Source organism: Peromyscus californicus, unplaced genomic scaffold (genome assembly GCF_007827085.1).
Source record: "Peromyscus californicus insignis strain IS unplaced genomic scaffold, ASM782708v3 Scaffold_15__1_contigs__length_86483966, whole genome shotgun sequence".
Taxonomy (NCBI): Eukaryota; Metazoa; Chordata; class Mammalia; order Rodentia; family Cricetidae; genus Peromyscus; species Peromyscus californicus.
Window position 1 is genome coordinate 18,270,510 of NW_026294447.1, and position 14,457 is coordinate 18,284,966.

General features: G+C 35.8%; 1 protein-coding gene across 1 annotated transcript; it reads left to right on the forward strand.

The window, feature by feature from the left end:
- Window positions 1-13,229: 13,229 nt before the first annotated feature.
- Window positions 13,230-14,150, forward strand: LOC128110465 (cytochrome c, somatic-like). The gene has a single exon (XM_052738174.1). The coding sequence runs from the start codon at window positions 13,277-13,279 to the stop codon at window positions 13,592-13,594; it is 318 nt and encodes a 105-aa protein (XP_052594134.1). The 5' UTR covers window positions 13,230-13,276; the 3' UTR covers window positions 13,595-14,150.
- The last annotated feature ends 307 nt before the right edge of the window (window positions 14,151-14,457 follow it).

Consider the following 14,457-nt stretch of genomic DNA (forward strand, 5'->3'; position numbering starts at 1 on the left):
TTATATTTATTTATATTTATAAATTACATATCTAATAGGCTGCATGGGGCTGCCACACTAGGTAGCTGCTTTGACACCTGCTTGGGCTTCTACTGTTCTATGGAGCAGCAATCAGCCTCATACTTTATCATCATCTGAATTGTTATTATCAGCAGATTTAGTGAGACAATTGGGAATTCTTAAAGGAAGAAATTAGTTATAAAGGAGACATTTTTCCCGTATTAAAAAGTGGGAAACACTATTACAATGGAGGGAAATAGGTCCTTGTATGATAATATGCTGGACAGTTTGAAAATGGAACAATTAAATGAGAGAATAATTAATTTAGATGGGATTTATGTAATGTTAATTATAAACATCAATTTTATCATTTTTGTTTTTATCACTAAAAAGTTGGTTATATTAGTGCTAAGATACAAGCTTTAGAAAAACTTATTAAAACAGATCATAGAGATATTCAGATCCAGATAGATTAACTTAAAGGAGAATCACAGTGTTACATTATAAGGTTATAAAGGAACAGCCTAAGATTTTCAAACAACCAACTTTAATTTATCCAGTAACCTTACAGGAACTGCCAAATTATAGATATCCCCAAGGCTATGTAAGAGTTGAATGGACTCCTCTGGAAATATTAGATTTAAGGAGATTTAAGGAAGTGATAGTCTCAAATGGCATGCATTCACCTTTTGTAAAGCAGATGTTAAACTTGTGGTCAGCTTATAATAGAATTATCCCTCAAAACTGGAGATACATGGTTATAGCAGTCTTGGAGCCTGGTCCTCAATTATAGTGGAGGACCTGTTAGAGAGATGAGGCTATGACTATTGAACAAGGAAGTAGGGCTAGATGTATGGAAATCTCCCAAGACCAACTTTTTGGAGAGGGAGATTGTGCTAATGTAAATAACAATCTCTGTATGATGACTACACCCTGGCTTTATGCCATGCAGCAGCTTTGAATGCTTGGGACAGAATTGAAGATGTAGGAAAGAAAACTGAATCATTTACTAAAATTATACAGGGGTCAAAAGAAACCTTCACTGATTTTTTATAAAGACTGACTTCAGCAGTAAATAGAATGATACAAAATTAAGAAGCTAGACAAATAATAATTGAATCTCTGGCTTTTGAAAATACCAATGCACAATGCAAAAGGGTAATTAGGCCATTAAAGGCAAGATCAACACCCTTGGAGGAATGCATCTGAGATAGTCAATATTGAATCTCATAATCATGATGATGCTTGGATAGAAGTGCTTTCTAAAGGTTTGAAGAAAAATCAAAATGTTAAGTGTTTCAGTTGCAGAAAACAAGGTCACTTAAAAAGGGACTGTAAACAAGGCATTCCTAGAAACAATATTTTTTCTAAAAATAATCCCAACAGAAGGCCCCTTCCCTTTGGAGTATGCAGAAGATGTGGCAAAGTAGACACTGGTCTAATAAATGTATATCAACAATGGACAGTCAAGGTAACCCTTTGCCATTGTGAAACACATTAAGGGAACTCTCACAGGCCCCTATGTCAAATTCTGTTTATTTGTTTTCTGTAATCGTGGAAGAAACTCTTTCTCAGAGCAATTTCTAGTGCCTATTGTAAAAACCATACTGCTCTTGATGATAAAACAGCTTTAGAAAATAAAACAAAAATGTCAGGAGAAACCATAAATTAAATTAAAATTGATAAAGATTAGATTAGAATAAGAGAGCTCTCTTGATTACAAGAGGTGATAGTTCATAAAACAGCATGGCCATTCAATCTAAATGAACCTATAAAACTAACAAATGCCTATAGTGGAAATTAATGAGGCAGTTCCACATAGTTTTTCTGATAGTCAAAAGAGGTTTATTTTGGGTAAACTTATAGAAAGCAAAGGGGTCAGTTATGGGATCCAGGAGAGGTGAGGTGCAGTCCAACGCAGTTCTCAGGAGAACTCTGACTTGGTCTGCAGTTCATCATCCAGCATCTAAGATCATGAGGTAGCCAAGAGACAGTGAGCATGTATGAATCTCAGGTCTTAAAGGGGTTTCTGTCTCAGTCATACCCCGGGTGGGGACAGGTACCTAGCTGTTACCTGCTTCCTATTAGGGGTAAAGCACAGACAACTACCCCTACAAATGCCTTTCCATTTGATCAGATATAACTTGCCAAAAGGGAACCTTTCCAAAATTAGGGTTGGGGCAGGGTTTTGTCTTTGTCTTTTCAGGAGAATGAAGGCATTCAGCTAAGGAATCTGAAGACCACTGAACAAATGAGACATGTGAAGAAAAAGGACAAATCATAAAAAAAAATTCCCAAGATAAAGAATGAATTGGTTTATTAGTATATCACATCTCCAACAGGATAAAATTTCATACATCTTCCCCAATGTTTCTTTCTGCTGCTCTCTACAGACATATAAAGCAAATGGTCTTATTGTAGTTCCAGATCAGTTGAAAATTAAAGCTTCCTTTGGACTTGGAGTGTGGCTCTCTCCTTCTCTAAACCCAACCATGCTTGTTAAAAGGAAAATCCAAAATCTGTATCTTATGTCAAAAGAGCCACCTGGTATGAGATAGAAGAAAAACCAAAATTTAGAGACTATTTTATTGCCACTAATCTCATAATCTTTGGTTTTATTTGACTCTTTAACACTTTTCTTAAGGTATAAATACTATCTCAAAATATATAAGATCTCTCTATATATTAAATATGTATATATTAAAATTTTGTCATGATATTACTGGTCATATAGAGTACTAATTCTAGGAAAAGTCTTCATCTAGGTTCCTGTAGATGATTTTGGGTTTGAGTCTTTATCGGATCACAAGGAATTAAGTTTTGTATTCTGAACATGCATAACAAATATTGTTCCTTTAACCTCTTTGAGATCTGCCACATACAACCTTTAAAATGTTTAAGTTTTCTGCAGTAAACCATGACTATGCCTAACAGTGACCTTTGAAGTATCCAAAAAGAGGACAAGATCCCACAACAATGATTCCAACAGGACTTTTGTAGATGTAACCAACGGTCTTATTAAATAAGAAACACAGAGCCAATTCAGAGACGAAAGCCAAGAGGTCAGAGCTAAGAGCCTCACCCTTCCTGATTCAGGGATCCTCTTCAGCCAAGAGAACTCTCCGAAAAAGACCTACTTCCTGTGTGTATGTCTTTAAAGTCTTCCTGTTCTGCCTTCTCATTGGTTGTAAACCCAAACATGTGACTGCCTCATCACTGCCTGAATGTACCACCCTCCAGGTCCTTAAAGGCGTGCGCCACCACCGCCACGCACTTGTTATGGCTCTAATAGCTCTGACCCCCAGACAACTTTATTTATTAACATACAATTAAAATCACATTTCAGTACAAGTAAAATACCACCACAGACTTTGATAACACCACTAAGCTGAAAAGCACCATCTAAAGATCAGTTTTGGACTACAAATTACTCAAGACAATTTAAAGTTGGGTATCTGAGATGATTCAGCCTCACAGACTACTCTAGCCAGGACTCGAGACAAACCCTACACTTTCTCATTACACAGAGACTGGACAACAAATGATACAGCTACCTCTGCAACGACTTGACAATTAACCCAATTTTTTCTTTTCAGGATCCCCTAACTATGCCTTTGCCCACAAACAGCAGGAAGAAAATGTATGACACCCACATTCCCAAGAGGTAGAATAGGTGGTTTTTGGTTGTTCAATGGGTTATGGATATCTGTCATTGTTTAAGGTGGCAGGGTACAAGTTGTTATTGGTAGTAGTTTTTAAAAAAAGCTGAACAAAGGAGATTAGCTTCAAGGTTCCTGTTTTGAAAAGAAAAACAAGAAAAAAGGGGGATATAGAAATGATAGGACAAAAGGGTAGATTATTGAATCTAATCTGAAAAGAAAAAAGGGGACATAAATATAATAGGATAAAAGGGCAGATTATTGAATCTACTTTTAAAAAGCAACTGCTTGTTTTAAATGTCTTACATTGATATAGATCTTTGTATATTGTTACAAATTTGAGATTGTTTTTGTTAGAACATACTGTACATAAGTTTCTACTCTTGTTCAAGTTATTGTACCTATACAACTCATTTAACAATGTAATCAAACTTTCAGTCCTTGAAAGTTATTATTACCAACTATTTAGTGATAATAAAGAAATGCAGGTTAGTAGTTAGTCACTTATTATGACTGAACTTGGAGTCATGTTAGGTATGTTTTCAAAGTCAAACAGAGATATATTTTAGATAGACAAGTAGTTTTCAAACAATTCAAAGATCTTCACAATATGGCATTTAAGATGTTTAAATAACATAGGGTTTGTTTTTTTTTTTTATGACAATGAGACATGTCTGTTCCTGGCAGCACCAATCTATTTTGGAGAAGATGATGGGCACTGATGAAACTCCACATGAAGTTTACTTTCTTTGTGGCAAAAGTTAGTCACTGGGTAAGAAAGTGCTCTTGCCTTGACTGCTGACAGTATGCTGTCCAAATTGGACAAGTAGGACAAACAAAAAAAGTTACTGCCAAACATTGCCAAGACAAGGTAGGAAAGTCCTTCAGAATATCCTGCTTCACAGATAAGTCTGTCAGATATACTAGACCTGTAGGCTGAAGATGTATCCCCAATACTACAGAGGAACCTTGGGTGACAGTCCAGGAAGCCAGCTGTTTTTTGTCATTTCTCACTTTTTTTTTTTTTTTTTTTTTTTTTTTTTTTTTTTTGCAAATTGCTTATTTGCACTTCCTGCTTACTCAGGTAAAATTATTTCCTTCTTGGATTTCTGATGGAGTTGAAGACTTTATAGATATAGTTTTACGTTTTCTTGTTACTGAATTCAGAAAAGAAGTTTATTAAAGAGGTGTAAAGAGAGACATTAAAAGATAGTTTTGGTAATGCCAGTTAGAATAGAAAGTGAATTAGGTACAACCTTTTGGACTCACCAAGACAGCATAAACAATGGAGTATTTTTCTCTAATTTTTGTCAAATGTTTACGGACTAAATATTGTTGATGTATTTATTGCCTGTATGTATTATATATAGTTATTGTACTTACTATATATAGCTTTTTATATTAGTTATAACCTTTTTTATTTTGGACAAAAAGGGGAAAATTTGATGATATTTTGTTTGTACTCTAACAAATAAAGCTTACCTGAAGATCAGAATGTGGAGCTAGCCATTATTTAACCATAGAAGTCTGGAGGTTTGTACAGACAGGAGACAGGCAATGGTGTGGCTGGGTGGAGAGAGGAATATAAGGCAGGTGGAGACAGAAGCTCCACTCTTTTTCGGTCTGAGTAGCTGTGGAAGTAAGAGGTGACTGTGGCTGCTCCTTTACTTCTCTGATCTTTCAGCTTTTACTCTGATATCTAACTCCAGATTTTTATTATTAAGACCAATTAGAAATTGTGCTACACCTAGTGTTTTAAATCTGGCCAAGAACCCATTTTGGGGGTGATTAAAGCTCTCAAAGTTGAATCTACAATTATTTTCTTAAGTGGATATAATATCAAACCACCCTCTAAATTTATATCTCTATGTGCATAGATTAGTGCAATTTTCAGACTTCATCGAGAAACTTCTTTGTGCAGTCCACAGTTGGTAAATGCAAAACAAGTATAAATGGTCAAAGTGCAGAGAATAAATCTCTGCAGTGCTGAGTCACAATTTATATCATACCCCTTGGTACCAAGGCTCAGAGTCCCCAGTGGAAGACAGAGAGAAAAGGAAAGACTATGAGAGCCAGAGATCAAGGGAGAAAAGAGGGATGCAGTGTCTTCTTGACACGAGAGGACTGTTTCACTCAAGAACCCACAGAGGCTGTGTTTATCTGTTTCATATCTGCCAAGATCAAACCAGTCAAGCATGGAGTTGGGAGGAACTGTAGTAGGACTTTCCTTTGGGCCACAAGCTCACAAATAACAACAGGGAGACTTATTATTAATTCTGGAAGCTTGGCCTTAGCTTAGGTTTTTTTCCCAACTACCACTTATAGTTTAAATTAACTTGTCTCTATTAATCTACATTCTGTCATATAGCTCAGCTACCTCTCCTTTGTACCATATGTATGACTTCTGCAGTATCTAGCTTGTATTTCTACCTCTCTTTTTCTCAGAGTCCTCTCTCTCCCCCAGAAATCCTGCCTTTTCTCCTCTGCCTAGCTATTGGTCATTCAGCTCTTTATTGAGCCAATCAGAAGGCACCTTAAGCAGAGAGCCATCTTTACAGTGCATAAAAAGATTATTCCACAGCAAGGAACCTATCAGCCTTCACCCCTAGTTAATGAGCAACTGATGACTTCTTGATGCGGGAGAGTATATCTTCTTCAAGGATATGGACCCTTGTACGTGGATCATTTGTAGCTTGAGTTTTCCTGCCTGGCCCATAGTCAGGGCAAACCTCTGTCACCCGCCAGTCCCACAGCCACTCAGACCCGACCAAGTAAACACAGAGACTTATATTGCTTACAAACTGTATGGCCTTGGCGGGCTTCTTGCTAACTGTTCTTACAGCTTAAATTAATCCATTTCTATAAATCTATACCTTGCCACATGGCTCGTGGCTTACCGGCATCTTCACATGCTGTTTCTCATTGTGGTGGCTGGCAGTGTCTCTCTGACTCAGCCTTCCACTTCCCAGCTTTATTCTCCTCCTTGTCCCGCCTACACTTCCTGCCTAGCCAATGGCCAATCAGTGTTTTATTTATTGACTAATCAGCAACACATTTGCCATACAGAACATCCCACAGCAATCATTATTCAGTGTATAGCCAATATGAAGTAGAGAGTGAGGTAGCTGGAATGTATCTAGGAGAAGTTAGAGGAATGAATATCATCAAAATACACTACACATGTATGAACTTTGAAAAGAATTAATACAAATACATTTAAAATTTTGTTCCAGAGTTTTGGCATTATGTATATAGAACAAAGGTAAAAGTAGCTCTGGATTAAAATTTTGTTTGAGTTATAAGATTAGACTGGCCATGAGAAAAAAGTTTCATTAGGTTATATTCTTCTGAATATTACTTAATTTTGACATTGAGTAAAGCTTTTTTGTGAATGAAATTCCATACTTTATATGCAATCTGGCAGAAATAAACTGCTTTTTATCTCTACCTTACATATTTTTTAAATACCCATATATTGAGAAACTGGTATGAAACCAAATCTTTCTAGAATCCTGATAGGCATATTTAAAGAGACAGTATGGAAGTGGGGATCTTTCATCGTAAAATTCATAGTTGAGGAGGTGGATTAGAAATAGATGTGCAAATATTGTATTTGTTTAAATAAAAAACTACATTATAAGATGTAGGATGCTAAAAAGAAAAACCAAGAATGAAATGGTTATATAGAAAATTAGTCTGAAAAAATTTTCTTTACGAGAGGATGAATTATAAATATCATTGTCACCTTGACTAGACTTGGAATCACCTAGGAAACACAACTCTGTGGGAGTCAGTCCTTTGTGAGAGTGTGACTGAGGAAGAGAGATCTCTGCTGAATGCCAGAGAGATCATCCAATTGGGTAGGGTCCCAGAGAGAATAATCAGGATTAGGAGAATGTGGTCTGGGTACCAGTATCCATTTTTTTTCCTTGTCTTTTTTTTTTTTTTTTTTTTTTTTTTTTTTTTTTTTTTTTCTGAGACAGGATTTCTCTGTGCAGCTTTGCGCCTTTCCTGGAACTCACTTGATAGCCCAGGCTGGCCTGGAACTCACAGAGATCCACCTGCCTCTGCCTTCCGAGTGCTGGGATTAAAGGTGTGCACCACCACTGCCCAGCTTTTTTTTTTGTTTTCTTAACGACAAACAGAATATGAACAGTCATTTTCTGATACTGCCACCATGCCCTCCTTACCATGATGTACTTTCCTTTCAACCTGTGAGCCAAAACAAATCTTTCCTTCCTCAAGTTGTCTTTGTCATGTATTAAGTCAGAGCAAGTGTAACATGATTAATAATAGACATGAAGAATGAGATGCCAAGATAGGGAGATTAAATTTTTCCTTCAATTAATTGACTTTTAATCAGTAATGTTTGCAAAATTATGTTCCGGGAGAAACATAAGACTGAAGACAGCCCATTAATTATTATTTCCATGGACATATGTATTTTAACTTAGCAGAAAATGATCAATAAAAATTCAAATGCATTATTTTAATTATAGATTGTGTCTTCAGATTGCTTCTATAGTCTAAAAGATAATGTTCTGTCAGGAGCAACCTGAAAACTTTTAGGCAGATCTTGGCACTTTTCAAAAGTCACTAATGAGTCTGAGCATCACAAAAATGCATGTCTTTTTTGATTTCCCTAAGTCTCAGGTAGGTGGTAACCTACTCACTCAATGTGTTTATGAACTTGCCATATGGTATTTAAAAGCTCACATCAGAGCAGTGTTAGAAATTATACAGACAGAACCAGAGCACTTTAGTTAATGTTGCTCTCTATTCAGGGATCATGGAGGTATCTCTGTGTGCCAAAACCTGAAGGCAAAGTATCCTAGCATTTGACTTTCACTCCATGGTTTTAATCACCTGAACAAACCAAGGATTACATTAAAAGCCTGAAAGCTTGTTACAATTTTTTATGACATAAAAGTTGCACTTAAAAATATAGCTTTTCTAAAACCTATTCCATACTATGTTTCCAAATTAATTTATGTAGAGCAATGTCTGTTCATGTGCCTCATTATCACCACTGATTATTTGCAGGTGTCAATGAATGAGAAGCCAGGGAATGGATCCATTGGTTCCTTATAAATATTCAAATGGCTTAAAAATGTGTCGTGATGAACAATACGATTTTCTAAAATGAAAGTACAAATATTTCTACAATTCTTCTAAAATGTTTTTATGCAGGCAAGAGATTATAAATACAAAAACGTCAGAAATTCTTCAGTTCATTGGAAAGAAGAAATCTTTGATGGAAGATGGTCTGAGATAGTGTGCTCTCACTTCCCTCATGAATAGGAAATACATTTACATTATGTCTTGTGAAAATATTGAACAGCTGCTTGGAAAAAGAGGAAAGCAGGAACACCAGCCTGCCAAGGGGCTGCAATGCCAACATGAGATCAGATGCACAGAGTAAACAGAAACGGCATTCAGGAAAGGTGATAAGCAATCAAGGAAAGACCAAAGTGAGATGCTCTGACCTTATCGCTAGCATCCGTGCCAAATTAGCATAGATGTGCAGTGTACTAGAAAATTAAGAGGAAAGGGGAGAAAGTAAGTGGAAAAATCAAAGCAGAAGTTGTACATATTTGGAATATCTAAAATAATGACTCTTCATTCCATATCCACAGGGCTACACTGTGGTCAGCACGGCGTTTTCTCCCACTGGGAGTCACAAGTTCAAAAGAAAATATTATGAGCTTGACCTACACTGATTAAACCGAAGCAGTTTCTTGTCTCTGGGTCTTGGCCTAGATCAGTCTGCATGGTCTCAGGATAGAGGGGCGATTCAGAGAGGAACAAAGACCCTCTGGTTCCATCATTATGCCGCTCTCCTTTCCCTCCCCTCTCAGCCACAGTTCATTAATTCTGCACATTTTCTTTCTTCTCGCTGAAAGAGGCCAGTGCACCCAGCTCAATACACATGGACTACTCCGATTGCTGCACAGACAGGAAGATGATGGTCCGAAGCAGTCTTTAGACTGTTACTCTACTGGCATGCTAATCATTTCTTAATAGTCTAGTATGAGTTTATTGCCTGCCCATCTCCATGAAGTATTTAAGGAGAGGTAATTGATTCTAAGTTTGGGAAGCATGATTCCTTGAATGTGTCTTTTTGTCTCAACATTAAATCAAACCTATTAAGACAAATGAAAAAAATTAAGATTCTTTTCTATTCTAACAGTGGACACCAAGGACAACCTAATCAGAGACAATGGTCTAGCATACACAATGTCTTAAAAGAACAGGTGACTATCTTCTAACAAACTCAAAAAGATGTGTTATAATTCCCTCAGCATACTGTCACCCTTTTTTCTTGCAACTAGCTCCTAGAAAAAAAGAAAATGTCCTATAATGAGTTTAATTGGTTCTCTTTCCTGGAGTCCTAATATACAAAGGAGTCTGTATTGGGCAACCTACCATAAAAACATAAGCTTGTTTTCTACACCCATATATCTCATTTTAAAAGGTTCAGCAAATTACCACTAGCTTTTCTCAGCTACAATCTTAGAAATAATTTACACTTGGAAAGAAAAAGAGACAAAGAACATGAAGTCAAATTTTCCAGGGATCCACATTCTGGGATTCCTCCTAGGCAAATACAGCCTTCAGGAACATGTAGCTCTTCACAGGTCACATACTTATTTTATTTTTCATGTTGGTGCTTCTTCATCTGAATCCAGGTGAAGTAAAAATTTACAAAGAAGCACAGAAAGATGCATGTACTGCCTGCGTGTTCTTTTTATTTTTCTTATATCTTTTCTAAGATTGTGATATGTCTTTTCAGACAATTTCTCATTTATTAGATAAAGAATTTATTTTTCATCCTCCATGCAAGATAGACTACTGTTGGGCATGTTGTAGTAAGTCTAAGTGTCCAACATCCATTTCTAGTAGATGTGGCAAGGTGTGTACTTCTATTCATGGTTAGTGTGCTGGGCTGGTCCTTATACACAATGGGTGAACAAGCCTCACAGACCCACTCCTTATGTGGTGTCAAAGAAAGTCCTGATTATCCTCTTTCTCTGGCATTTGGACTTGAAAATACAAAGACAGATGAAAAACTGGTAGAGAAATGAACAGAAAAACAAAACAAAACAAAACAAACCAGGGAACACTGATTTGGAAGGAGGGATGGAAAAGGAAGAGAAAGTAGGGGATAAATGAGTGAAGTAGTTTTTGTGGCTGCCCTAAATTTCAGTATTTCCTACTCTAATTTATATGAGTAATAATGTTTTCCAGTAGTCCTTCATGTTCCAATAAACTAAGTAGTTGTGTTTTTCTCTTTCCTTTTGTGAACAAAAACATTAACACAGAAAACCTATGAATAATGCTTATAAATTAGAAATTGAAAATAACACCATTTTATTTTGAAGACTCTTGATTACTTCTTTAATTCTTTTTCTAGAAAACAGCTCCTATGAAAACCCTTTAACCAGTGGGTTCAAATCATTGCTTTTGGAACAAACACCTAAACATCATCTGGCATGTTGACTTGGTGGTTCCACACCTATCAAGCTAACAATCATCATTAATTATTATGCTTATTCAAAAAATTATTAAAGAATACCTAGTTTCATGCAGTGGACTCAGGAAAAGTACTGGTTCTCATCCATAAATTAGCAATGTTACCATCCAGATTGTATTTTATTAACATTGTTTTTGGATTTTTTTTTTTTTCTGAAAGAGAGGATATGTACATAGGGCCTTGCACTTGCCAGGAAAGCTCTCAGCCACTGACCTAAATCTCAAACTCCTCATCAAGTTTCTTATAGAGATTACATGAGTTAGTAGAAAGGAAATGATTCTGCAAACTCCAAATTCTATTAACTTCAAAGAACTCAGTAGGTAAGGCAGTGGTAGGTAACAGGTCATAACACAAGGGTCTTGCTGTATTGTACAAAGCCGTACACTATCAAAATATTACAAAATTTTTACTGTCATTGTTTACCAATTATGAAGTTTACTGTAGGATTTTTTTTACAGTCTTTAGAACTTTGAGTTCCCTCCTCTTCCTATAATGAAGGTTTCTCTAACCAATGTGCAGTTAGTCCCCTCGGAGGCCTTCTTCGACATTCACTGAAATGCTATGATTTCTCTCTTGTTCTTGTTAGTATGGTGAACACCTTGATTGCTCTTCAAGTCCTGAAGCAATGTTGTTTATTGAAACTTTGTAGCTCCTAAAATTATGTAGAGAGTTGTCCCATTCTTTTCAGTGTGGATATGGATCTTTTTTTTTTTGGTCTTTTGAGACAGGGTTTCTCTGTGTAGCTTTGTGCCTTTCCTGGAACTCACTTGGTAATCCAGGCTGGCCTCGAACTCACAGAGATCCGCCTGGCTCTGCCTCCCGAGTGCTGGGATTAAAGGCGTGGATATGGATCTTATGACTTTCCTTTCTCAATAACTTTGTTGTCAGGTCCTTTAGTAACTTACATATTTTCTAATTTTTTTATTGTTTGTGTTTTTTATGATGTTGGCAGTAATGTGGTTTAATCTGCAGTTCATATAATTACTACAAGAATTAAATCGCTACTTGCAGGTTATTTTATTCCATAATATATTTAAGTAATAAGCATTTAATGACTATTTTATTAAATCCAGCAGGTTTTATAAGCAGTATTTCAACAATATACATAGCTATCTAGTAATCAGTCATTTGATAATGTTCTATATTCTATATTTTATTTCTTCAGTATGAAAGTATAGTTATGTAGTAGGCAGAAAAATGTTAGGTGGATTACTAAATATTCAAGTATATTCTCATTATAATTGTTATTATTTTGACAATTCTTTTATGAGGGGAATACTTCTTCCAAATTTCTATTTTTGAAATGTTGATTTATTTTGTTGCCTATCTATGAGCTAATTTTCTAAATATTCTGAGTACACATTAAAAAACTTTTCTAACATAGGAATTTTGAAAATGATATAGCTACTCAAGATGTGAATCATTGTGTAAGTTTTAGAAACATACATCATTTAAAATAATATGTGATTTTAGGGTTTAAGGGAAAATTTTGTATGTAGAAGCAATGCATTAATATTTTAAATTATTAAGCAGAAATGCTCTTATTGTTGATGAAGTTTTGCATTATGAATTAAAAAGTGTGAAAAAAATCTAAGACCTTCTACCATGGTTTGAATAGCTCCTCTAATTTACCAAGTTTTTGTTATGCTGATATATTGCTTTTATACTCATGAAGTTTCTCCCTTTTCTGCAGATTATGGGTTTTGCCTTCTAAACTACATGGGTTTCTTATTACTTCTGTTTATATTTTCTTTCCATTAGGATTTGAAAGGTATTCCTTTCATTTCTTTTGTTACAATTATTCTATTTCCTTATGTCTTAATTAAATATAGATTTCAGTATGTAGCATATGAGTACACATAACTTCAGCTACTTAATATTGGACAAAGATGCCAAAAACAAGCTGAAGGAAAAAAAAAAGTATCTTCAACAAATGGTGCTGGGAAAACTTGATGTTCACAAATGAAGAATGACAATAGACCCATATCTATAACCTTACTCAAAAACTAACTCCAGAGTGAGTGGGACGTCCGTCTTCCGGTCGTAGCGATCGTGGTGTTGATCACCCGGGAGCGAAATAAAAATGGGTGATGTTGAGAAAGGCAAGAAGATATTTGTTCAGAAGTGTGCCCAGTGCCACACTGTGGAAAATGGAGGCAAGCATAAGACTGGACCAAATCTCCATGGTCTGTTTGGGAGGAAGACTGGTCAGGCGGCTGGATTCTCGTACACAAATGCCAACAAGAACAAAGGCATCACCTGGGGAGAGGATACCCTGATGGAGTATTTGGAGAATCCCAAAAAGTACATCCCTGGAACAAAAATGATCTTCGCGGGAATTAAGAAGAAGGGAGAAAGGGCAGACCTAATAGCTTATCTTAAAAAGGCTACTAATGAGTAATTCCACTGCCTTATTTATTACAAAACAAATGTCTCATGGCTTTTAATGTGTACCATAATTTAATTCATACATCAAAATTCAGATCATGAATGGCTAACAATATTTTTGTTGGGACGGTCCTGATTTAATTAAAAATGACTTATAGTAAAGTGGATATGATCTTTTTTAAAAATAACAATTCCAGTTACTATCACAGCTCTCCCTTTCTCAAGATCGGATTGGACTTATTAAAGTTATACTTTCCACAAGGATGGGGTGTCACCTCAAACCTGTTGAATGGTTTTATATTTAAATTTATACAACTGGAATATGGATATGTTTAAACACTGGGAAAATTCTGTCACTCTCTCAAAAACAAGAAGATTCACCTGTGTTGCAGTTTGTATTCACTGGCCTGTTACAGGCAATGGAACGCCAGGAAGCAACTGTCTATTCTTGACTTGATGATGTCATTTTAACTAGAATTCCCTGTCAAAGGATGCTGCCTTTCACTATTGAAAGGCACTTACTGTGATCTATGTATAATATCAAATAAAGAGTATTTAGCACTTCTTTATAGCTGAACTATTAACTTAAAATACTTTTAGAAACCAGCAACTTAGATCTTACTTTCTAATTCTTTATTATCTAAGACAAAGGTGTAATTCAGAATTGTCCTTAAACACCCATTCAGAAACACAGGACTGGAACTTCTGTGTATATGCGATTGGTAGTGGCACTCTCTGACAATTTATTAGATGGGAAGATTAAAGAGATAGTTTGTAAGTTTCCAACAGTAAGAAGAAATTAAAAACAACCATGGATAGTGAAAAAAAAAACTAACTCCAAATGTAGTAAAGACCAAAATCTACAGCCTGAGACAC